Source organism: Penicillium canariense (genome assembly GCF_028826845.1).
Source record: "Penicillium canariense strain IBT 26290 chromosome Unknown utg000008l_segment0_segment0, whole genome shotgun sequence".
Classification (NCBI taxonomy): domain Eukaryota; kingdom Fungi; phylum Ascomycota; class Eurotiomycetes; order Eurotiales; family Aspergillaceae; genus Penicillium; species Penicillium canariense.
The window spans coordinates 728,637-753,154 of NW_026622735.1; the positions used below are offsets into that span (position 1 = coordinate 728,637).

Genomic DNA, 24,518 nt, shown 5'->3' on the forward strand with positions numbered 1-24,518 from the left:
GCAGTCTATTCAAACCCTCCATGCAACCCAGGACATCTTCTTTTACCATTATCAGGACTTTATTACCGGTGTGAACACGGGGCTCAGACGGGAAACCACCAAGGCGCTGGTCCGATCTGCCCGGTCCGACAGCCTCCCTCGGAAGTCGTGGCAAATACAAGGCCAACGCCGCAGTCCGTCTTTTACAAGCCGAATTCCCCGATAACGCAAACAGTGGTGGCTCCGGTGCAAGGGGGCGTTGAAAGATAACGAGTCGATTCAGAAAGCCTTCCGATGTAGCTATCTAGTATGGATGAGTGGATATCTTAATCAACAATATGGTAAGACGCCTCTGAAGAAAGAGCCTATCAATCCATGACTCCGTCCAGAGATACCCTGCTAATTGGACACCCCGCCCTAGGGGGACAATCTGAGGCGCATATGTACGCCAGAGACATGACGATGCGCGAGATGTGGAACAAGACATGGAACGTCAACACGACCGGCATGCACATCCTCACTCACATATTCGTACCATTGCTTGGCAAGTCCTCGGACTCGGCTCCTCTTCATCACTAGCGGTACGTCAACGCTGATGGAGACGGACAACCGGGCAATCCCGCTGAACCGGTCTCCAGTGAAGGGCGGGCCGAAAACCACGCCCTCGATCCCGACCTACCGACCCACAAGACCGGAATGAACATGCTCATGCGCGAATGGACGCAGATGCTCGCCAGGGCGAGGTGAAAGCATGGTGTGTTTCGCCGGGCTTCCTGGCCACCGGACTGGGCGGCAATGCAAAGCGCACAAGGGGCGCGATCAGGACGTTGAGAAAGGCATTCGGTGGGACGACGTCTCGCCGTGGTAACCTATCTGCCTAGAGGGATGAAGAGGGAAGTCGATCCAGGGATCGGAGGGTAACGAAGGGCAGGAAAGCGAAATGCGGTCTCTCCCCATTCAATTGGTTCCATGCAGTGCCTCCAACGTCATCAGGGCAAGGCAACAAGGTCCATGGAGGCGGTAGGTACCGGACGAGACGCCGTGGTACTTTCAGAGTACTTCCCATGCGCGGTTCCACACAAGCACAGAAGAAGTACTGCTGAAGTTTCCACCGGTAAAATACCATCGATCTCACCGTGCCCCAGCGCCCTTCCCACCTAAACAACCTCCAATTACCATACCATACAACTGTCTTACGTACGCGGTGGCTCAGTCGGACCGACCCCACCCCCTCCAAGCCGGTCCGTGTACTCCGTTATAGCGTGGGACCAAGTCGCCTCCTCTGCACTGCCCATCATCTCTGCCCAATTCCTCCCCTGGCCATTGATTCTGCCTGGCCTGTTCGCATCGCTTCTTTTGTGATCCGTTCCTGCCTGGGAACGTCTTCATTTTCCCTTCCCTTCCGTTTGCCTCCCCGAGTCCCGGCGCGATCCTGCTTGCGCCTGATCACCCCACCGTCGACCGTTCACTCAAGATGAACGTCCTCAAGCTCCAGAAGTGCGTGCCCTTTCAAACTCTCGCAGGAAAGGTTCAAATTCTGACAGCGTCATTGTCACTTTATCTAGGCGATTCCCGCAGCTGGACCAGGGCGAGATCTTCTCCCTCCAGGATGCATTCCGCAAGCTGGATGTCGATGACAGGGGCTACCTGGACGAAGCGTCCGTGATCAAGGCCACTCAGCAGTCCGAACGCCAGCCCTACGATGTTGTGCGACAGGCGCTCAAGGGCGTCGAGCTTGATAGCTCCCGTCGTGTCGAGGTCGAGGACTACATCGATGTAGGTGGCTGTTATTCGTTCTTGATTGAGCTCGATTACCTCGAGATCCCGGCCCGTTGATGCTAATGAACCCGCAGCTGGTATCGCGACTTCGCTCAGGACCTGCCCCGGGTGCTCCGGGCGGATCGAGCCCCGCAGCCGTGATTCAAAAAGCTGGAGCCGGCGCGGGCGCGGGCTCTGGCGGATCCCGACACGTTACCAAGGGCAGCCTTGGTGGTGGTCGCATCCACGTCCAGGGCTCCTCGGCGAACGTCACTCACACTATCAACGAGGATGAACGAACCGAATTTACGAGACACATCAATGCCGTTCTTGCCGGCGATCCCGATATTGGCAACCTGTTGCCCTTCCCGACCGACACCTTCGAGATGTTCGACAAGTGCAAGGATGGTTTAGTCCTGGCGAAGTTGATCAACGACAGTGTGCCGGATACCATTGATGAGCGTGTTTTGAACAAGGCCGGCAGGAAGATCAAGGAATTGAACGCCTTCCACATGACGGAGAACAACAACATTGTGATCAACTCTGCCAAGGGCATCGGCTGCTCGGTGGTCAACATCGGTAGCGGGGATATCATCGAAGTCCGTGAACACTTGATTTTGGGCCTGATCTGGCAAGTCATTCGCCGTGGTCTGCTGGGCAAGATTGATATCAAGCTCCACCCCGAGCTGTACCGCCTGTTGGACGAGGACGAGACCCTGGAACAGTTCCTGCGCCTTCCCCCAGAGCAGATTCTGCTCCGTTGGTTCAACTATCATCTCAAGAACGCCAAATGGGAGCGACGGTAAGTCGATGCCTACGTGCTCCGTGCCGGGCGATTTAACTAATGCTGATCTACCTACAGCGTGACAAACTTCTCCACAGATGTGAAAGATGGGGAGAACTACACCGTGCTCCTGAACCAGCTAGCACCGGACGTCTGCTCTCGCAGCCCCCTGCAGACCCGCGACTTGCTCCAGCGCGCCGAGGAGGTCCTCACCAATGCGGAGAAGCTCGACTGCCGGAAGTTCTTGACCCCCACCTCTCTTGTCGCCGGAAACCCTAAGCTCAACCTGGCGTTTGTTGCGAACCTGTTCAACACGCACCCAGGACTGGATCCGATCACGGAGGAGGAGAAGCTGGAGGTGGAAGACTTCGATGCGGAAGGTGAGCGCGAGGCTCGAGTCTTCACCCTTTGGCTGAACTCCCTGGATGTGCAGCCGGCCGTCAACTCGCTCTTCGATGATTTGCGTGATGGATCCATTCTGTTGCAGGCGTACGACAAGGTCATTCCGGGCAGCGTCAACTGGAGGCACGTGAACAAGCCCCCGGCGTCGGGTGGGGAGATGATGCGATTCAAGGCGGTGGAAAACACCAATTACGCCATTGAGCTTGGAAAGCACCATGGTTTCTCTTTGGTCGGTGTGCAGGGTGCTGATATTACCGACGGCCAGCGCACCCTTACCCTGGGTCTGGTGTGGCAATTGATGCGCCGCGATATCACTCGCACCCTGTCTGCGCTGGCCCAGCGTCTGGGCAAGCGTGAGATCACCGACGCGGAGATGATTCGCTGGGCGAACGACATGTCTAAGAGTGGTGGCCGGACCAGCTCCATCCGCAGCTTCAAGGACCCGTCCATTGGCTCTGGCCTGTTCCTCTTGGATGTGCTGAACGGCATGAAGAGCAGCTATGTGGACTATGACCTGGTCACCCCCGGCCGGTCTGACGAGGAGGCGTATGCCAACGCCAAGCTGAGTATCAGTATTGCCCGAAAGATGGGTGCTACCATCTGGCTGGTGCCCGAAGATATTTGCCAAGTGCGCTCTCGCCTGGTGACCACATTCATCGGTATGTTTTTTTACTTCTTTTTCTCAAAGGTAGTTCCAGTTTCTCACTATTTCCACAGGTTCTCTCATGGCGACGCACGAGAAGATGTAAGGAACACCCGTGGCTTTCGTACCCGTTTACATATCCTTTATGGGCCTGAAGAGCGCCATTGCTCCTGCTCTGGTATGGGCAGCGACTTCCTAATAGGTTCTCGGTGGGGGCTTGCGAATAGTCCACTTTCCCCCCCTTTTTCCCTTGCGGGTTGTGCTTCAGTCTTTACGATCCATGTACATCTTGTGCTTGAAACATGGCGAATGCGAATAAAGAGAAGTGGCTCGAAAACAAAATGAGAGAATTGAATATTACTTTTTGAAGAATGACGCTGTAGACCACATAATCGTTAGCTTGGGCGCTGCTGCAGGCCGCTCAAAGGTGCTGGTTGAACCAAGCTACGGCTTGGGTAAATGACGCCTCCTTGGCGAATCGAATAATGGGCTTTGAAAGGTCGGCGCGGACAGCGAAGCCATGTTCGACACCGCTAAACAGGTTGATCTGGTACGGCTGGCCCGTCTGGGCCAGTATTTCCTCGGACTCGTGGCGCTTCGGAGCCGGAAAGATGGAATCATTTTCTTGAATGGCCCCGAGTCAGCAAATTGCATGAGAGAGAGGAGGGCTCTCCCTGGGTTCAATCAGGAACGGAACAAGGAATCTCACCAGCTGCCGCAATGGACAACGAGCCCTTGATGGCCGCCAGCTCGTCAGCCTCTACGAAGCTGGGATGGGCCAAGTAGGCAGCGTCCGCACCGCCCGCCTGAAGCACAACGGACCGCGTATTTAGCCTGCACATGATGGAAAGCCATTAGCCCTGGTCCACACGGAAGTCGCCGATCGAGCCTACCCCAAAGCAATGCCCAATGGCGCCGACCCGCTCACAACCCAAGGCGGACTTCATCTCACCGAACACCGCCTTGACGACCGGCTCCACACGCTCGAGCAGGTGGCCTAGCGGGCCCTTCAGCCAGGCCATCAGGTCCCAGTCCTCCGGGGGATTCAGCGGCGCAGGGTCGCCGTGGAACAGATCCGGCATGACGACGAAGTAGCCGTTGGCGGCCAGCTGGTCGGCGATTAGCTGGACATTGATGAAGCGGGTGGCCGATCGCATTCGTCAGCAGCAGTACAGCTCGCTTGGTAGAGCGGTCGGCGGGGTAGGAGACATAGGTCTCGACTGCGAGGGCTTTTAGCAATTTTCACAATGCGTTCGGGGGGCTAAGGCCGAGATGTGTTATAAAACTTAGAATCTGATTGTTCGGACATACCTCCGCCGACTTGCTGGAACTGGCCCTTGGCCTCGCCCTTATGCTTTACGCCAACCAATGCAGCAAGCTGCAGGAGGATTGGATGCCATGATAGACGATGGGTGATTGGACTTGTGTGTGTGCTTGTGTGTGTTTGTGTGTGTATGCGAGGGAGGAAAAGAGAAGACACGATTGGGATAGAATGGAAATATAGTCGGTACAGAAATCTTTCCGGACAGCTGCAGCGGACGATAGCGGCACCTAGGAAAGTGCATAATGTAGGTATATATGACGGCGGATAATAGCGGCCACCTGGGAAAGTGCACAATTTAGGCATATTCTAGACCACCCTAGGGACCACTCTGTAACATAGGAATCGTTCTTTACACTATCTTTCCTATCCAAAATTAGATTCTCCACTTTCTACTAGACCCCATCTTGACCACTATTTCGCACCACTAATCCTAGGTGGTAAGGTAAAGCGATTTATACTATATAATCCACTAACTCTCGATATCCCTAGGCGTTGAATACCCTTATTGTTACCCTTGTTGTGGCTATCATGTGAGTAATAGTACTTAGAATCTTATTAGACTATTTGATAACTAGGACTTAAGAGGTTATGGGTGAATCCTATTATATATAGGATGAAACTCCTTTATATAATCATGCTGCTAGATTGGTTATCGCCGAACTTGTGTTGCCCGGGAGAGAGTGGTTGACCATGGCATGCAGATTTCGTTTTTAGGACCTTGTGCGAGCTGTATCCATCTCGAATCGCCCCGTCGGGTTGCGAGCATTTTACTTGATGAATGACGTGCATAACGTGCATAGGGCCGGTTTGAACTCGATGCACAGTCAGTGCAACGATATCGCAAGCTTTCTACATCATTTTGTGTTCACTAAATAATCAAGTACAAGCTGCACAGCAGACTCGGCCCGGTGAAAATCCCCAGCCAAAAGACGACATTCCCCACCAGCCTCCGGCCCCGCATGAGACGCGTGCGGCTCAGCGAGACCAGCGGCAGCTGGGTCATCTGGAGGAAGAGCAAGTATCCCCGCAGGCGCCGGAAGATACACAGCATGATGAGTTCATGCACACAGGCCGACAGCAGGAAGGTCATCAAGCTTGCCGAGACCCGCGAGAGGTGGAACGTGCTGATGGAGCTATGGTAGACGTGTCGCAGCAGGAAGTTGTGGACCGGTCGATTCCAATCCCGGGCAAACTGGTCCCAAGAGACCGAGTTCCACCAGTCGGCGTAGAATCCGCGATCGGCAAACCTGGTGATTTCGGCGAGGGCATTGAGCTGGGGGGAGAACCGTTCATCAATGGCTCAGATAAAGGACGGAGGGAGAAGAGGACGAAGAAGACTCACCACACACTCCCAGATCACATAGAACGCCAGTAGATACTCCATCATGAAGGGGAACAGTAGGTCGCTGAGCACCCAGGGGAATTCTTGCAGTCTCTGCGGCACCGTCAAGCCTCTCTCCTTCATCTGTACCGTCTTCATGACCACGGGGTAGATCCAGGACTCGGAAACCACAATCATCACAAAGATGGTGCCAAAAGTAGCTGCGGTCTTTTCGGCGACATATGCCCAGTCGATTCGCTCCGTGCGTGGGTACTCGAGCTCGTAAACCAAGATGGGCAGAGTGACAAAGTCACAAAAGTTGCCCACGGTCAAGTTCCGAGGATATTGGTTGTGCGATGAAAAGTGGCCGCGAAGCCCTTCCGAAAGTAGTGCGATCTCCTTTTCCAAGAGGCTTTTGAGGGAGAGCAGTTGGGTTGGCTCAAGTGGGGTGCCGTTTTCAATGGTCTCGGACAGTGACAGGAGGTGATCTGTGTCGTGGGTGCCTCGAAAGTTCTTGAACTCATCTGAGCCTCGCTGCCGATTTTGCTTCCTCAAGTTGGTAATTTCGGAATTCAGTCGACCATCATGTACCGAGGAGGAGGAGGTGGAGTAGCTTCTCGATGCGGAGCGGTGGCCGCTATGTTCCTCCAGGCGCTGGAGGCGGACCCGGAGCAAGTCTCGCTTTTTGTACAGCTCAGACACTGCTGTCATTAGCAATGCTCCAAGATGGGGCGTGAAGATGGCATCCACCTACAGTATCCGTTATAAGAGGAATAGCTGTGTTGCTTCATTAGCATTGTCAAGCAATGCAGGACCATGAAGACGGTGTGCGTCCATGGCCAGTCACGGTGGTAGGTCCACCAAATGAAGCCAGCGAGATATGCCGTCTGCCAAATCTGGTTCCGGATTGGGTTTGTTGTGAGTCTATCATTTCAACCAACGGACAGTCGCTGGGTACCTACATTTTGGATCACCCACCCTAGCCCGCTCCAATGGACGTACCCTCTGAGGATCTCCCGTTGCAGACCAAGACAAAACAAGGTCGAACAACACAAGATAACGTCGGTGATCCCCAGCACCAGGACATCTCGGCTCAGCATGAGCTCAATGATTTCGTTCGTTCCGAACGGGGTCCCATAGGCCCTGAAGTTGTTGGCCGCGATCTTAACCATCATCAAAGCCACACCAAGCCAGAATAGCGTGAAGAATCCATGGAACTGCGAGGAGGTGAACGAGGGGTTTTGACGATCGAACGTGCTGAGTTGCCGAGTAAATTGCAGGTCTCGAAAACGGAAGCGATGCTTCTGGAGATCGCCGGATTTCTCTAGATGCAGATTGGACCGCAGCACTTCCTGCAGGAGCTCCGCATCCTCTGCCGTCAGGAGGTACTGGCCGGCTTGGTCGGTTTCCTGGAGTTTCACCGGTATCGGGATACTTCGGCGCCTGCGCGCACCTTCGTGGTCGACGTCTGCATCGGTCGACGCAGAAGGAGTGCTGGAGCTGGATGGCGTGGACATCAGCGGCCCTTGCAGTAAATCGTCTCTGTCATGACGGTCGTTCATGGCGGTCGGGTCCACCAGGGGCTGTGTAGCTGCAGGGGAGCAGGGAGACCGTTGCCACGGACCTTGTGCAGACCCTCTTGCATCGCTGGGGACGGTTCGGGTGGTTCGGAGAGTGGCGAGGCCGAGACGAGTAAACAGATGACATCAATGGGCCTCGGGACGGAGATATCCTTCTGATAGGCGGATCAAAAGGCTAAAGCCTAGGCTTCGCACGAGTCGCGTTGTTGAACAGTCTGGCCATTTTTGTTCATCCGTGCATCCCCTGTTTTCTGTTCATATTTTCAGGCGATCTGCAGCATTTCCCGGGTCTGGCATGTCTGGCGCGCTAAGCCATGCTGGTCGCGGGGAGGTTTGATGGGTTGGCTGGTTGTCCGCGCGTGCGGAGTAAGTCGTGGAGCTTTTGGCGCTTCTCCAACAACCATCCACCGCGGGCCCCACCCTTGAAACCGCTCGAGACCACCCAGAACCACCTTGTTGCCCTCAGTTGACTCCCGCTTAGCTTCGTCATGGAGGATGCACCCCAAGTCCAAGTCTCTGCGGACATACCTGACGCGCAGGATGCAGCTGCCGATATTTCCAACGAGATCAAGATAGGAGGCACTCCGGAGACAACGAACCCTCAGCCGGAACAGCCCGAGACGAGTGGACAGACCGAAACACCAGTGAAGAAGAGCGTGGGCTTCAACTTCCTCGAGTAAGATCCCCCGTGTCTCTAGAGAGCCCTCCTGGCCTCATCCAGAGGGGGCAAGGAGCCTTGCACCTTTCGTTGAGAGACACCGCTGCCATAAGCTGATTGCTCACCAATTAGCTTTCTGACCTCTCCAATTATCGAAATCATTGTTGGAAAGGGTGACGAGGAGACTGTTCTGACCGCACACCAAACCCTGCTGTTGGACTCTCCATTTCTATCCGAGTTCGTAGAGAAGTTCGACACATCAGGCCCCGTGAGTCGCACAGCAGACAGTCCTTTCTTCGCCAATACTGACGTGCCTGTTCGCACCAGCGCCGCATTCACCTCCCGGACGAGGACGTTGAGGCCTTTGGATGCTTCCTGCAGTTCAAATACACTCGCGACTACACCGTGACACCCCCTGAGACTCCCTCTGCATCCCAAGAACCCGAGGGCGGGATCGACAACAGCGGCGAGGAATTGCTCCGACATGCGCGGGTCTACACACTAGCGGAAAAGCTGGGCGTACCAGCACTGAAGAGCCTGGCGCACACCAAGATCCACCGCGTGAATGGCACTCCCAACGGCGAGCTGGCCTACGCTCGATATGTCTACACACATACCTCGCAAGATGACACCACCATTCGGAAGCCGGTCGCCTCATACTGGGCCTCTCGCGGCCATATTTTACGGCATGATGTTCAAGAGGATTGGGATCAGATGTGCCGGGAAGTGCCCGAGTTCACCTTTGATGTGGTAACGCTCCTGATGGACCGCAAGGAGAAGACCGGTCAGACTGAGACCGAGTCAACCCCACGCGGACGGAAACGCCTGCGGGCAAGTGAAAAGTGAAAGGGGTAGGCTGGACCACAGAAAGCCAGCCTCATGGTGCAAGGTGCATATTCGCCAGATAATACTCCCTACCTATTTTGCCCACGATCGACGTTCAATCCCAATTTACAGCCAACCAAGAGTTCTGTATAAATCCAAATCAGACGCATAAATTACTGCAGTTTAGGGAGGCTCGCTAGACAGCTGCCGGATTTATAATATATCTATCGACGGGCTCAGGCTTGCTTATTGCGCAAGGCTCTCAACCTCCAGGATGGCCTTGGGGGCCGAGGTCAGGTTATCAGGGCCGTTCTTGGTGACGTGGACATTATCCTCAATGCGCACGCCTCCAACGCTCCAATAGCGGTCCAGGACCTCAGTGTTGATGTACTTGCTCAGCTCGGGCGACTGCAAGACCGGGTCAATGATAAAGCGGCAGAAGTAGATCTGTCAGGAGTTAGCTGCGATGAATTTTCGGGAAAGAAGCGTATTCTTCATCTTACCCCGGGCTCGACGGTGATCACAGAGCCGGCAGGCAGGTTGCCCCGAACGCGCAGGTAGCGGAACATCTTGTCGGGATCGGCATAATTGGGATAGCCACCAGTGTCGTGGGTGTCCATGCCCAGATAGTGACCCAGACCGTGAGGGAAGAAGGCCACGCTGACACGCTTCTCGAAAATCTCGTTCTCATCGCCCTGCAGAATACCAAGCTTCAGCAGACCCTTGATAGCGATGCGGTGCGCCAACACGTGCACATCGTCCCACAGAACACCCTCCTTCAACACAGCAATACACTCCGCCTGCATCTGCAGGACGATCTCGTAGATCTGGCGAGTCTCCAGCGGAAACTTGCCAGCAAGAGGGATAACGCGAGTAATATCGGCACAGTAAGTTTGGTACTCGCCACCAGCATCAATGAGCAAGTTGCCCTTGCGCTTCTGGGACCCCGACTCGGTCAAGCTCTCGTCGTTCTTGACGTAGTGGAGTGTAGCACCGTTCGCGCCGGCGGCAAAGATAGGGTGGTAAGACATCTCCCGAGCGCCATTAGCAATACAGGTGTTGATGAAGGCAGCTTCGACCTCGCGCTCATTGGTCGCAGTCTTCGCGGCCTTGATGCAGGCAATATGTCCCAGAGCAGAGATGTCGTTCGCCTTCCGCAACAGCGCGACCTCATATGCATCCTTCACAACACGAGCATCCCCAATCACGTTCTTCAGGACGGCAAGATTTGTCGTCGAAAAACCCTGGAACTTGATGTCCTCGGAAACCTGCTCCTCAATAGCGAAAGCCAAGGTCTTTCCACCCTGAGCGGAGGCGATTGAGGCCAGGGTAGCATTGACATCGGTAGTGTACTGGACGTGGTCGACATCGTAGAGCTTCTTAGCTTCTTGGGGGGACAGCGGCAAGCCGGACCAAATGACGGAGTCGGGGTCGATGGGAGGAATGAAAAGCGTCAGCTCGTCCTTCTTGACATCGTAGACCACTGACGCATCGGGCTCCAGACATCCGGTCAAGTAGAAGAACGGGCGACGCTGCCTAGATGCTCAGTTAGCTTGTGCAGCTCCCGCAGGCCCAGGCACGAGTCGCGGGTAGGTCCCCAACGTACCGGAATGGCATGGCCTCGTCATTGTCCTCGATCAGACGAGTTTTTTGCGCCTCGAGGTAGAGAGCGCCGGCCTCACCATGCTTGTCCTGGAGGATCTGAGCGACACGGCGCGCATGCGCTTTGGCCGGATACTTGGCGGCGAGAATCTCATCGACCGACGCCATGGTGGACAGGGTTGGGGAGGAGGAGAACGTGAAAGTGACAGGAATGACAGCTGCGGGTCGAGTTGGGGGAGGCGCGGGGCAAAGTAGTACCATTTACGTGCTTCGGTTGCATTGCTGCGGGGCTCTAACAACAATGGGCCCGGCTACGAGCGGTCGGAAATAATGGCTCTCATTAAACATCAACCATCAAAATTCACCATCGGCGCTGTATATGTGGACTCATTAACCGTAGCATAAATTGAAGCCAATCAGACTCCGCATATTTCCTATGCCTCCGACGCTGACACTTCCTCGAACTCCATCTGCCACTTATCGACCTCAGCGAACTTCTTCGCCGCGGCGCGCAACTCTGCACTCATGTAGCGACGCGGTTCAACTTCCGCTTCTGACTCCGACGCCTCTGAATCAGGCGGAGATGACAAGGGCGAAGATGATGGTGACGATAGAAGCAACTCGTTCTCCTTGTCGATATCTCCGGTTTTACTCGCGCGCGAGTACGCAGCCGGCTCTTGTGTGTCCGCCGGTTTCGCGGGCTGCGCTGACTTGGCCCTGCTCTTCTTTTGCTTCTGATTGTTGAGCTTAGTCTTATCGCGAGCATTGCCCAGGGGCTTTGGTTTGCTTGTCTCTCCACCCCGCCTGGACCTCCTCACAAGCAGGTAGCTCAACTCATCGTCATCGCCAGAGGCTGCATCATGCATGCCATCATCACTCTCGTCGCTGGGAACATCAAACTCGCCGGCGGATCGGTGCTTGCGGCGACCCTGTCGTCGCCGGGGGAGAAGTTTGTCTTGTAATGCGGCGGTGGACAAGTGAGCTGGGTCTCTAGACTTCTTGGCCCCCAGGGCTTGCTGGGAAACAACGCTGGGCGACCGAAGGCCTGTCGCGTTAGAGCCCAGTGGGCTGCTATCGGGAGGAAGCATTGTTTGACTGAAGACTTCAGGGAAGCGTAAAGGCCGGGGTGTCTCTTCGGGCGCATCGGGCGTCAGATCGCGAGGAACGGGTGTGGCACTGGGGGTGTCCTCGATGGTGTCGGCGACCACCTCGGAAGGGGACTGGGGTACTTGTATTTGCTCAGCGCGCTTGCGCTTGCGTGACCCGCCAGAGGATGGCAGGGATTCAGATGGGGACTGTGACTGCTCGCCCTGTCTGATCAACAGCGACTTGCCTCGAGAAAGATGCAGTGGTGTAGATTCATCCGCCGGGCTCAGTCCGCCGAGAAAGTCTTCCTCGTCGAGGTCGGACGAGCCATCCTCTGCCTGCATCATCTGTAGGATACTCTGCTGTCGCGGGCGTCGCCGGAAATTGCTGAGCATGGAGCTCTCAAAACCAGGTGTACCGGGAATGCGCGAGCTCGTGTCACCTTTGCGCCCCGCGAAGGATAATGTAGATGAGTAGCCGCGGGATCGCGTAGGGGGCCGACTGCCCGTCCCAGGACGACTACCAGTGCCTGGATGGTCACCAGTAGGGGAGGACTCGATTGCTTGCTCATTGGTTTTGGTCAAGGGTGTTTGGCTTCGGAGGGTTGGTCGAGGATCCACGCTGGACGCGCGCTCCGCTGGAGGCGGCAATTTGGCGGCATTGGAGTCGGGCTGGTCGCGTTGTTCAGTTGCATTGGCGACCTTCGCCTTGGTCAATCTGTTTCGTTTCGGAGCAGGACGCGGCATGGTGGTAGAATTGGGTAGGGCGCAACAGCTTGCAAAAGGAGGAAAGAGGAGGTGGGTTTGTTTTGGGCCGACGCGTCCACGTGTGATAGCGTTATCGGGGGGATCGGCGAAGTAAACTTCGACCGCAAAGAGATGAGATTACTTGGCTAGTACCGCGGTGGATCACAGAAACTCTACTGCAACGACGAGTACCTCGACGGTATCGAGCAGGTCATATCGTGAGACTGGCCCAATGGTCTGATTCTGATTATTCCCCTATCGGACTGCCGAATCAACCACGGACAAGCTCCCCGTGTACAGGGCAGCTTCGGCTCAGCGGTGATTTGCTGCTGGGTGAGCCCCTCGGCCCACTAGGCCCAGACTGGGCAAATCTCGAGGGGCGGACCAGACCGACGCAATCAGGAACGATGCGCTGCCTCGCCGTTCCCCGGACATTCTCTTGAGCGGACCGAGTCGTCGGCCGCAGATCTGACTTCTGCAGAGGGAGGAGTACGCTGCTACCAATCTATTTCTATCTGGATGGAAGCCTCGCCCCAAGCCTCGCCCCAGCATCCTGCTACTCCGACCATCATTGCGCAAATGTCGACGGATATGCTTCCGCAACCTATCACTCAGTGATGGCATGTGGACCAGACAGCGGTATTTTCAGAGGAAAAGAACACAAATTTTGCCAAAAGGTGCCGCCATTCATTGATGACAGTGATATCCACACTTGAATCTTCGCCTGTGACCAGCAATCATGACTCCACCTCCAGAAAGGGACTTTGACCTCGTCGCAGGGGCCGAGCTCGATATGTCGGGCAATAGAAAACGCTCCAGCGAAGATGCGACGGAGTACCCGCGCAGACGAGCAACCATTGCCGTAAGCTTGTTTGGCCTTAACCCATGATGATACCCTGGGAAAGCGACCAGCTGAGACCATGAGTAGTGCCAGATATGCCGGCTACGCAAAACCCGATGTAATGGAGCCCGACCCAAATGCCAGCTGTGCACAGATCTCGATGCCGAGTGCGTGTACCGAGAGCCAGGCATCAAGCTTGACGCTGGTGACAAGCTGATTCTCGAGCATCTGACACGAATAGAGGGCTTGCTGCACTCCAGCCTAGCGGGCCAAGGCCCTCATCACCTAGCCCTATCGTCGACATCTCCAGCCACGAGTAACGACACTGGGGCCGGGAGCGAGGGCCTGATGACCAAGATTAATGGAGCGCCGACATCCGGAAGGCTGATCGCGGTGGGACTCGGCTCCTGGGCCAATCCGCCGTCGAGCATTAGCATATCTACTATGCCCAAGGTGCACAGCACCCCGGCGCTGCATCTACTTCAATGGCCCCTCATTAGGGATTTGATATTGGGACCGTACGACCCGCAGAATCTCCTCCAACTTGAAATGGCGCGCGAACCACTGCGGATGACCCCGAACTCTGGATTCGATTTAGCTAATACGCCTGCATATGTGCAAGCGTTCTTCAACCATGCAAATGTCTGGTACGCCTGCGTGAACCCATACACATGGAACAGAAACTACAAAACGGCCTTAGCACAGGGGTTCCAAGATGGGCCAGTGAGCTGCCTAGTCCTATTGGTCTTAGCCCTTGGTGCCGCCAGCCGCAACGGCAGCATCGCGTTCCTGCCAGCAGATCGCGAGCCACCCGGACTTCCGTATTTTGCCTCAGCTTGGAAGATCCTGCCATCAGTGATGATGCGCAACTCTGCCACTGCAGCGCAGTGCATGGTTCTCGCATCGGCCTATTTGTTCTACCTGGTGCGGCCACTCGAAGCCTGGACCTTGCTGTCAAACGTGAGCATGAAGTTACAACTGCTGTTCGGCAATCCAAACCGGGTGCCAGCGCAGTGGAAAGAGCTCAGTGTGCGGGTATATTGGAACTCGCTTCTATATGAGAGCGATCTACTAGCGGAGCTGGACCTCCCACACTCCGGAATCGTGAATTTTGAGGAACTGGTCGATCTGCCCGGAGGATTCGAAGAAGATGACGACGACGACAACATCGAAGACGAGGGACTAGATGGAGAGCACGAGAGAGAAGAACGCAGCGGCAGCCTCACCGAAGAACAGGCAGGACACGATGAATTGTGGTACTTCCTAGCTGAGATTGCTCTCCGAAGGCTCTTAAACCGGGTTAGTCATCTCATCTACCAGAAAGATGGCATACACACTATATCCTCTCTGGGACCGATTGTCTCAGAATTGGACTTCCAGCTGTCCCAGTGGTACGACAGCCTCCCGCAGCCGGTTCAGTTCCCACTGACGCAGACGCCGCTCTCCAACCCCGTACAGACGGTGTTGAGGTTGCGTTACAACGCCTGCCGGACGATCATCTACCGCCCGTACATACTAGCCACCTTCGAGAACGAGCAAATTGGCGCCGATCCGGCTGTCCGCGAGTGCTGTCGCAGGTGTCTGGATGCTACACTGCGGCAATTGGAACATGTCACCAGTCACCGCGAAGGGCATCTTCCGTATCTCTGGCAGGGGGCGTTGTCAATGGTGTCCCAGACGCTGTTGATCATGGGCGCCACCATGTCGCCGACTCTGTCGACGCTTCTTCCGCCTCCACTACGGGTTGACGCGATCATCTCAAGTGTAGTCGCCGAGGTCGAGCGGTATGCTCATCTGGCGCCGAGTTTGAAATTGTCCTCGGACATCATCCGTGATGCGGAGAGAAGACGGCAGATCTGTCTTCGCACGGCCGGGGTCAGCATCTAGTTGAGAACAAGGCGTGCAAATCGGTCTTAATCTACTCAGATAAATGTGGAATATGGGGGTGTTATCTAGTGTCTCAATTACACATTGGAGCATTTAGAAGCCGGATCGCAGCAAACCTGTATTCTTTTATGATGTATGTCTCACATTCAAATGCCAACAGTGAAAAGAATCGAATCGAATCAATGGGAAGTCGTCACTCGCGTCTCAAATGCATGCCAGGGGTATGTGATCAGGGCGTGAAGAAGATGAGAAATGCGTAGCACAGCAAATCAAAGGCGGGCAGAGGAAAAAGACAGGCAAAAATCATGCTTTACACAAGAAGTAAGAAGAGCGAACAATAGGTAGGTACAGCCAGTCCCATCTCATGGCAATTATGTTCTTCAAATCATATCTCAACGAGGCGAATCATGGTATCTTAAAGACATGGCGATGGGGTCAAAATAGTATAGACGTCAAAAATAATATGGGCAGATAAATCGGAGACTCAGCCAGCCGGCGGAGGCCTCGGCGGACAGGAGGTCTTCACAGGAGATGGACAAGGGCAAGGGATGGGACAGATCATCCTGTGGGTGAGGGTGAGGGTGAGAGACAAATCTCGGTGTAAGAGAGATGCATAAGTGAAGCAACCTAAATCAACACCCACTCGCTGCCGCGCTTAATAAACTTGTCAAGCATGAGGCCCACGTCAGCCAACGCGAAGCGGCACACGTAGAAGCCGAAAAACTCGGCCGCGTGTCGCGTGCTGAGCTCCAGGCCAACGTGGGTTGGAGAGGAATGTTTGAGACCAGGGTCCTCAACCTGCTGGGCGATTTGATCTGAAGCTGGTCAGCATGAAACGTCTCGAATGTAACAGGGCGCAATCCACCAACATACCCAACACTTGAGCGGCGTCAAAGAGACGTGCCAACGCCCCCATGTAATGGGCGTTCGGGCCCGAGAAATCCAGCGAGGTCACACTGCGCCGGGCCTGACTGATGGGTGCTGCGGTCATGGGGACCGAGTTAAGAGTCAAGTGCTCCTTGTTGCTATCGCGAGCCGCCGGGACCGTGGAGGCTGCGGTACCAATACCAGAGGTCTTGGCTCGCAGACGTTTCCAAGTCGGCAAGTAGGATTTATTGGAAGTACCGGAGGTCCTGGAGGGGGCTGGCTCGGCATGCGCAGCATCGTCTGGTGCCGCGTTCGGCTTGAACACCGGGACGGCCGTGTGGACGCCAACCTCATGGCCGAGCTTCTTCGATAGCCCAATTTGGACCTGATCGAGCACACTCTCGAAGGACTGCATCTCTTCTAGCACGGCGTCCGCATCGTATGTGTCGACCTGGGCCAATTTGAGCAAAGCAGCCGTCAGCAGATCACAATTCGACACTTTGTCCTCCAGCGCCTTGATCTTGACATTCTTCACGCGCCAGACATCGCGAGGAATGAAGAGCTTCGCGGACAAGTAACCACCGTGAGGATGGGCAATCGTCTGATAAAGGCATCGCATGAGCCAGAACGGACGAAGGAGGAAGGACTCGGGGCAGGGTTCCAGTGGGAGTGGCGCATTGGGGACCAGCGAATTCGGACGCCCTAAAGCAGAGGGCGAATGGATGTTGCAGTCGAAGAGATTGAGGCCACCAGTAGGTAGACCGTTCTGTGTAAAGTGTGCAGCTGTTGGGGTAGGCATGACCGGGACGCCAGGGACCATCACGGCCTTTTGAGTGTCCAGAGTCGGGAACGAACCACTCCACGGGGTGGTAGGAGAACCAGACGCAGTGTCAGTAATGGGGACGGAAACATTGCGAGTACGGAAGGATTTTGAGTTGGCGTGGGCCCTGTCCAGGCCATCTGGGGCGGAGGGGACTTTGCCCATAGGTCGTGCGGAGAGAGGGAGAGGTGGGAGTCCCGGCTCGTCGTCATCGTGCGTACGGGCCTTAGCCAGATTGATGTGATCCACCACCGAGCCAACGGAAGGATTGCGCTTGGAAGGGTGCAGACTGGTTCGGAGGCTGGGCGTGGACGCTCTGGGAGGGTCTTGAAACGAGTCGTCCTTAGGAAGCGGCGGCGGGGGTCCGGCCGTCGAGGGAGTTGTGAAGGGATCGATCCCGGAGGCACTGGACCCGGTGCGAGCACGTGTGCTCGTCTCGATCTTCAGTTCCCTTGGCTCTTGTCCCGACAGTCTCCGAGCCCGTACCCCGGGAACTGGGGGCGGTCCCATGGAGGGCGGAGGAGGGGGCTGGGAGAAAGAGGCTCGTTGGGGTGGTAATCGAGGGAAATCAGTCGAAGCAGGAACGGGAGGCAATGCCGCATTTGGTGGAGAAGAAGAAGGCAGTTGGACCCTATCATCATCCTCCGTGAGGGTGGACAGAGTAGCGCCCGTGCCCGTAATGTTGGACGCAGCTGAGCTTTCCCAGGTTCGTCCCGACAGGTTGCTCGAGTCCGACTCTCGAGGGAGCGCAGACTTGGACTGAATGCCGAACTCAAAATCGTCCATCACGTAGCCCTTGGTCATCTCCTCAAGCAAGCGCTCTTCTTCTTCGGCCTCCTCATCCAGGTAGTCCGAATTGCGGCCCACGGGGTTCTCCAGCACGGCCTGTTCCTGGATGTGGCGGAACTCCCTACCACGGTTCATGGCGGCCTCAGCCTCCCGTTCGGCTTCCCGGACCCGCTGTTTTGCCAACTCAATATTCCTGTGCGCATTGGCCAAAATATCCTCGCTTTCTTCTTCCTTGTACTCCAACACAGGCTCCAGGCCTTCGTCATATGCCGCTTCCACCGCTGCATCGAGTGCCGCATCAAATTCGGCTTCGGTATCGGTACTAAGACGGCGACTTGTTCGGCGGCGTAGATATACCGATGAGGCCTTCGAATTGGCCGATGAGGGGGAAGATGCACCGGACTCATCGATGGTGTCCAGCCACGACGTTGATTCATTGGTCTCTGCCGCGGCAGATGATTCAAGGAATTGCTCATTGTATGCCGCAAGATTGTTCCCAAGACCTGCTGGGGTCGTTCTGCCGGATGGCAGGGACGGCCGCAGCGATTGGCGGCGAGGGGGAATCGCCTCCGAAGGCAGAGACCTTGATTCTTCCAGTCCCGCTTGAAAAGCAAGGCTGGAGTGGGCCGAGCTATGCTGGCTGTCGATATGAAAGCCATCGATCGCCGAGGCATGCAGGAGCTCACCGTAGGACTCTTGACTCAAAGGGCGCTCGGGGAGAGCCTTACCATCATTGTCCGGCAGGGGGAAGTCCATGCGCTGCAATTCGGCGATGCGGATCATATAGGTATCCCGCTGGACAGCTGTTAGCTTTGTGACCGTCGTTTTCCGATCGGACAGAGAAATCGGACGGAGTCCCGGTGGACTTACAATCTCTTGGAGTTTGAGTTTCTCCTCATCCCCCCCATTACTTCGAAGCATTACCCATTGTAGCAGCTGGCAGGCGTCCGTATACGCCTCCATGGCGCCTTCAAAATTCGCCGCATTGTCCAGCAGCACGGCCGTGTTGGCCTTTTGAAGAGCTTTGGATAACATTGCTTTCTGTGTTTGTCCATGTTGTCGATTCTCTCCGTCCCCTTCGCCATCCGCAGAAACCGCACCATCACTGATGCGAGTAGCGGCCGGATCGTGGTCGGACGGAATATTTCTCAGATCCCGGGCCTCATGGATGGAGGAATTGTGGAAGATGTGGCTGGAGGCTGTGAACGACAGGTCGAGATGCGAGGTCGGTAGATCGGCGGGGAACATTTCCGATGCCCTCAGCTCGGGAAGACTTAGCTCGGGCAATTCCCCTAGTCCGGGGGTACGGTGTGGGCTGTGACCCGAGATGGACCGTTTAGAGCTGCCCCGATGGTGGCCGTTGTATTCAGAGGGGCTCTTGCTGGATGTCGTCGACTGCGACCAGCGATTCAGACTGCCCAATCCTTCTTTGATGGGACTGATGGGAGCCAACGCGGGAGCGATATCAGGCACGCTCTCCGACACCATCCCCAATCCCGTTGGTGTAACGGCTCCTGAGGGTTTCACCATGCGGTTCCGCGAGGCTGGGCGCGATGAACGCGAGGCTGGTCGATGGGAAGGTGGCCCGGACGGAGGCTCTGTGTGGGGGGCCGACGGATGTCGGGAGTGGAACGATCGGGGCTCATCTTCCAGGGCCGAACGGTGTAGCATTTTCGAAGGAGGCTGACAAGTTGCGATGAGGATTATAGTTGGTTCATAGGCCGGAGCCTGGCATGGAGGAGGACGCGTTTTCGTAGGCGAGAGTGGAAATCCAGAGTCGCAAGGATTACTGGGCAAGTAAATCGATCGGTTGCAGGGGATCCGGGGTGTCGTCAATCATTCTCCGACGGTTCGCGCCTGAATCATAAGAAATCGAGACGATCGCTCTTTCTCTTGGTCGGTTCTGTGCTTCTCCTAGCACATCGTTTCGTCGACGGGCGAGGGGCTTTTCAGGTCTATCGCAAGATAATCGCAGACCGGAGAGACATCGCTTCGCACAATGGGAGCTATAGTCGAGGGCAAGGGCTCGTCCACACGGTCAAGCAGACGAGGAACTAAGGATAGGATAGCCCAGCGAGGAGTCCGGTCGGCTCGTCGCAGTGTGCGCGTCGAGGGAATCAGGGGCCGCGGTCCCGCCGGTTGGGTCAGGGGTGGTCCGTGAGTGCCGGGCGGTGGACGATGCGGGGATTGCGAAGCAGAGTCGATGAAAAAGCAAAGTGCAGGCAGCTGAATCACGTCCAGAAACGCCGAAAGTGGGATCTAAATGGGATCTGAACGGGAGAAAGTCGGACGCGAAAGTCGGGCGAGGCGGGGGGGCCCAAAAAAGGGGGTGTGCCTCTCCAGAGTCTCGCCCTAGCGCGGCCCGCGGCCAGCAGCCAGCGGGAGTGTCCCTCCGGAGGTCAGAGTGTATACATCCGGCCTGGCGAAGGTTTAGAGTTGTCACGATCCGAGTCCGATATCACATAGAAACATCGAATATCGAACACCTCGTAACTTTGTTTGCCTAGCTGCAGCCCCGGAGCTCGGACGTGACGGATCAGATTCGAGGGGTTTGTTTGGTGACCAAACGGGAGGTCGTTCGGAAGTGTGGCTGCCACGCTTAGCACCGGACCAGGAAAATTTGGGATGCCCAAATTTCCCCCATAGGACGGGCTCATGCATCCATCCTGCTACGCTCGCCCGTTTGTCCGTCTCTGCTCCTCGTTCGTGGGATCGCAGTTGCCTGAGTCATTAAGATTATCCCTCCGTCCTCGCCTCTTCTCCAGCATGGCCTTGGCATCCACCACGCCGCGTGATCCGAACACGCTGAGCAACTACAACAACTGGCGCTCCACCCACATCACCGCCAACTTCGACATCCTCTTCGACCAGAAGAAGCTGGTCGGCAATGTCGTCCACCAGTTCAAGTCCACCACCGATGCCCAGTCGCGTGAGATCATCTTAGACACCCGCCATCTCGACATCAGCGCGGTTAAGGTGGATGGCCAGCCCTCCCAGTGGGAACTGCTGCCCGCGCTGGCCCCCTTTGGCACCCCACTCAAGATCACCCTTGAGAAGGGCGTCGAGCTCAATGGCACCGTTGAAGTGGATGTAGGTCTCCCCCCCCCCCCCCCTTGTCGGCAAGATCCCGTTCCATCCGCCGTCCAGCGCTGAGGTGTCGTAGATTGCCGTGCAAACCACGGACCAGTGCACGGCCCTGCAGTGGCTCACCCCGACCCAAACGTCCAACAAGAAACATCCGTATATGTGTAGGTGCTGCCATGATCCCGTGCTCCAAGGCCTCTCCTAATCAGAGCTTCCCCAGTCTCTCAATGCCAGGCCATCCATGCGCGGTCCATCTTCCCCTGCCAGGATACCCCCGACGTCAAGAGCACGTTTGACTTCAACATCACGTCTCCGCTCCCGGTCATGACTAGTGGCCTGCCCATCCGGCAGTCGTCCCTGACCTCCCAGTCGGGAAATCAGCTGTACCGATTCCACCAGTCGGTTCCGATTCCCAGCTATCTATTTGCCATTGCGTCTGGGTAAGTGACGGATCCCCGTGGGACCCCAATCGGACAGGTCAAGACTAACTGTGCGCTCGAAGTGATGTCGCCGAGGCCCCCATTGGTCCGCGCAGTGTCGTGGCCACTAGCCCGGACAAGCTGGACGAGTGCAAGTGGGAGCTAGAGGCCGATACAGAGAACTTCATCAACACCATCGAGGTACATCGATCTGTTATTGCGAGGCCCGTTCGACACCGTTATTGACTGAATGTAGAAAATTGTGTATCCTTACGTCTGGGGCGAGTATAACGTTCTGATTCTGCCGCCCAGTTTCCCCTATGGTGGTATGGAGAACCCGATCTTCACCTTCGCGACTCCCAGTATTATCTCCAAGGTACGCCCCGAGCATGATAGATGAGCGATTGCACTCCTTGGATCTTCACACACTCATGCCTCAGGACAGGACCGTGAGAATGTTGATGTCATTGCCCACGAGCTGGCGCACAGCTGGAGTGGCAACTTAGTGACGAACTGCTCGTGGGAGCATTTCTGGCTGAACGAGGGTTGGACGGTCTACTTGGAGCGTCGGGTATGTATCAGCGCTAGCGTCCCTGGGCTTGTCAGATCGACTAACAGATGCATAGATTTTGGCTGCTGTGTACGTACTGGGGATGGATCTGCTCACGTGGGTGGTACTGACTTCTGCAGGCATGGCGAGGCCTACCGCCACTTTTCGGCCATCATCGGCTGGAAGGCTCTCAAAGACTCGGTGGAGCATTTCGGCGCCGACCACGAGTTCACCAAGCTGATCACGGACCTGAAGGGCAAGGACCCGGACGATGCTTTCTCGAGCGTCCCCTACGAGAAGGGCTTCAACTTCCTGTTCCATCTGGAGAACTTGGTGGGCAAGCCGAAGTTTGACAAATTCATTCCTCACGTACGTCTCCACCACTAACCATGCCTCCAACGGGGGAGCCTGGATTAAACTTTCACTCTAGTACTTCACCACCTTCAAGTGCAAATCCCTGGACTCGTACGAATTCAAGGCAACCATCCTGGACTTCTTCCAGTCCGACGCCGAGGCCTCCAAGCTCTTGAATGAGCTGGACTGGGACAAATGGTTCTACGCACCCGGACTACCCCCCAAGCCGGACTTCGACACCTCCATGGTGGACGTGGTGTACGCGCTCGCCAAGAAATGGGAGTCTCTCCCCGACTCCTCCTTCAAGCCGCAGGCCAGCGATCTAGAGGGCCTGGCAGCGAACCAGATCCTGGTCTTCTTGGAGCAGATTCTGTTGTGGGAGAAACCACTCAGCCCGGAGTTGTCCAAGCTGATGGGCGAGGTATACGGGCTGTCCCAGAGCGCGAACATCGAGGTGGCCAACCTGTACCTGCAAGTCGGTATGAAGGCCGGTGACGAGAGCGTCATCGAGCCCACCACCGAGCTGCTGGGCCGCATCGGACGCATGAAATTCGTGCGACCTTTGTTCCGCAACCTGCAGAAGATTAACCGCCCCGTTGCCCTGGAGACCTTTGAGAAGTACAAGGACTTCTACCACCCAATTTGCCGGGCGATGGTTGAGAAAGACCTGTTTGGTAAGAAGTGAATTTCGGTCCCACCAAAAGCAAGGAAGCGCGCAGAAAAATAAAAGAGCGAAAACTAAATCAATAAATTGTCTCCGATCAATTAAAGACCCAGGAAGGCGACTTCGCCGGATCAAATACTGTACATGACGGATTAGCCTCGTAATAAACGGGCGCCCTCACGGGGTCCCATGGCGATAATAACACACGATGAAAGAAAAACTTTCAAGAAACCCAGCGCCAACAGCAAATCTATAGACCCATCCACAAAACAACCCCACTCACTTCGATCCATCCACCAGCTTCCCATCAAGCGGCGAGAACCCAAAGATCTTCGAGTCCTTCGCCGCAGCACCACTCAACTCAAAAACAATATCCGCCTCATCCATCCTCGCCAACTGGGCCGTCACGCGACGCATATAAGCCACGACCCAAGCAACCTTGCTCCAGTCAATCTCGCCCCCATCGGGGCCCGTAGCACTCGCCTTCCACAAATTCCTCCAGACAGCCGCGCCCAGCACGGCATCGCCCTTAATTAGGCCCTCGTCGTAGGCGGCAATGATCCCCCGCCATTGGATGAAGAGGTCCTTCAAGTACTTGTTGCGGATGCCGCGGCTGCCGAGGTCATGCAGGACGTCCATGCGGTGCTCCGCATTGTGCGAGAAGTGGTCGATCAGGTGGCGGGAGTAGGTCTGGAAGGATTCGCGGTTGGGGAGGGCGCGCAGGCGCACGGTGAGGAGGTACATGTGCAGGAAGGTGATTTGGGACCAGGTGGAGAATGTTGGGACGAGGCCGAGTTCTGTAGAGTGGTTGAGAGGGTTAGTGATCGCTATCGCACTGATACCGGGTCCGGTATTCCAATATCCCGCCATATTCCATGTGAAGTATCGAATAATCGGATATTGTAACGGGCTAGAACAGGTCCCTCCAGAAGAGAAAAGAAAGGGAGGCATCCGCAGAGCTCACGCACCTTTATACCACCAGCTCTCGGAAACACCCAAATGCTCGCCGGACTCGGTCGTTGGCACGGGCACGCCCTTCTGCGAAGCCTGGGGAACCTTATAATCCGCCTGGCTTGAGCACGCCTCGAAGAGCTTCTGGGTCATGCCATAAGCGATATAAGTTTCGGCTGAAGCTCCAGGAGCAGTCGCGCTCCTTGCCAGGCGAGAGACCGCGGACTCCGTAGAATACAAGCGCGAGGCACGTAGAGAAGATGCGGACGCCACAAGCGGAGCCTTCGCGGCCCCATTGCACCTAGGGCTGGATGGGGAGGCAGACTTGGAGGTCGTGGAGGAGAGAGATGCGCGTGGGTTGATGTGGCGCTGGCCATGGGTCAGGTCTGCATTGCTCGGTGGAGGGATGGGATGGATTGGGATGGATGAGATACCTGGAGGCATTTGGTCTGAGAGCTGCGGAGCTCCCGCGCCCATAAAGTTGACAATCGAGCTGTGGACATAATGGAGGTGTCTTGGATTAAATTATTGTTTGATCTCGCCGATTGGGGGATCTTTTTTGGATATCGAGGCTGTGTTTGCAT

At 55.9% G+C, this 24,518-nt stretch overlaps 10 protein-coding genes across 10 annotated transcripts; 4 read left to right on the top strand and 6 right to left on the bottom strand.

Annotated features, from left to right (window-relative positions):
- Nucleotides 1-1,453: 1,453 nt before the first annotated feature.
- sac6 (fimbrin) lies at nt 1,454-3,765 on the top strand (the record flags this gene model as incomplete). Its single annotated transcript, XM_056692361.1, has 5 exons — nt 1,454-1,476; nt 1,545-1,755; nt 1,833-2,539; nt 2,600-3,582; nt 3,674-3,765. The coding sequence occupies 5 exons, from the start codon at nt 1,454-1,456 to the stop codon at nt 3,763-3,765; spliced, it is 2,016 nt and encodes a 671-aa protein (XP_056538318.1).
- Nucleotides 3,766-3,987: 222 nt separating this feature from the next.
- Nucleotides 3,988-4,723, bottom strand: N7482_010238 (dienelactone hydrolase family protein; the record flags this gene model as incomplete). The annotated part of the gene is made up of 3 exons (XM_056692362.1): nt 3,988-4,190; nt 4,276-4,372; nt 4,460-4,723. 3 exons carry the CDS (start codon nt 4,721-4,723, stop codon nt 3,988-3,990), a joined length of 564 nt encoding a protein of 187 aa, XP_056538319.1.
- A 1,035-nt stretch (nt 4,724-5,758) lies between these two features.
- On the bottom strand, nt 5,759-7,773 carry N7482_010239 (Sterol O-acyltransferase; the record flags this gene model as incomplete). The annotated part of the gene is made up of 4 exons (XM_056692363.1): nt 5,759-6,163; nt 6,233-6,912; nt 6,966-7,135; nt 7,214-7,773. 4 exons carry the CDS (start codon nt 7,771-7,773, stop codon nt 5,759-5,761), a joined length of 1,815 nt encoding a protein of 604 aa, XP_056538320.1.
- Nucleotides 7,774-8,279: 506 nt separating this feature from the next.
- On the top strand, nt 8,280-9,295 carry N7482_010240 (uncharacterized protein; the record flags this gene model as incomplete). Its single annotated transcript, XM_056692364.1, has 3 exons — nt 8,280-8,467; nt 8,582-8,717; nt 8,777-9,295. The coding sequence occupies 3 exons, from the start codon at nt 8,280-8,282 to the stop codon at nt 9,293-9,295; spliced, it is 843 nt and encodes a 280-aa protein (XP_056538321.1).
- Nucleotides 9,296-9,520: 225 nt separating this feature from the next.
- Nucleotides 9,521-11,044, bottom strand: N7482_010241 (aminopeptidase P family protein; the record flags this gene model as incomplete). Its single annotated transcript, XM_056692365.1, has 3 exons — nt 9,521-9,721; nt 9,778-10,810; nt 10,881-11,044. The coding sequence occupies 3 exons, from the start codon at nt 11,042-11,044 to the stop codon at nt 9,521-9,523; spliced, it is 1,398 nt and encodes a 465-aa protein (XP_056538322.1).
- A 266-nt stretch (nt 11,045-11,310) lies between these two features.
- On the bottom strand, nt 11,311-12,708 carry N7482_010242 (uncharacterized protein; the record flags this gene model as incomplete). The annotated part of the gene is made up of 1 exon (XM_056692366.1): nt 11,311-12,708. The coding sequence occupies one exon, from the start codon at nt 12,706-12,708 to the stop codon at nt 11,311-11,313; it is 1,398 nt and encodes a 465-aa protein (XP_056538323.1).
- Nucleotides 12,709-13,447: 739 nt separating this feature from the next.
- On the top strand, nt 13,448-15,436 carry N7482_010243 (Zn(II)2Cys6 transcription factor; the record flags this gene model as incomplete). Its single annotated transcript, XM_056692367.1, has 2 exons — nt 13,448-13,570; nt 13,637-15,436. 2 exons carry the CDS (start codon nt 13,448-13,450, stop codon nt 15,434-15,436), a joined length of 1,923 nt encoding a protein of 640 aa, XP_056538324.1.
- Nucleotides 15,437-16,063: 627 nt separating this feature from the next.
- On the bottom strand, nt 16,064-19,583 carry N7482_010244 (uncharacterized protein; the record flags this gene model as incomplete). Its single annotated transcript, XM_056692368.1, has 2 exons — nt 16,064-16,251; nt 16,310-19,583. The coding sequence occupies 2 exons, from the start codon at nt 19,581-19,583 to the stop codon at nt 16,064-16,066; spliced, it is 3,462 nt and encodes a 1,153-aa protein (XP_056538325.1).
- A 984-nt stretch (nt 19,584-20,567) lies between these two features.
- On the top strand, nt 20,568-23,004 carry N7482_010245 (bifunctional aminopeptidase/epoxide hydrolase; the record flags this gene model as incomplete). The annotated part of the gene is made up of 7 exons (XM_056692369.1): nt 20,568-21,002; nt 21,076-21,160; nt 21,217-21,436; nt 21,499-21,616; nt 21,672-21,791; nt 21,861-22,334; nt 22,396-23,004. 7 exons carry the CDS (start codon nt 20,568-20,570, stop codon nt 23,002-23,004), a joined length of 2,061 nt encoding a protein of 686 aa, XP_056538326.1.
- Nucleotides 23,005-23,262: 258 nt separating this feature from the next.
- On the bottom strand, nt 23,263-24,378 carry N7482_010246 (uncharacterized protein; the record flags this gene model as incomplete). Its single annotated transcript, XM_056692370.1, has 2 exons — nt 23,263-23,893; nt 23,948-24,378. 2 exons carry the CDS (start codon nt 24,376-24,378, stop codon nt 23,263-23,265), a joined length of 1,062 nt encoding a protein of 353 aa, XP_056538327.1.
- Nucleotides 24,379-24,518: the final 140 nt, after the last annotated feature.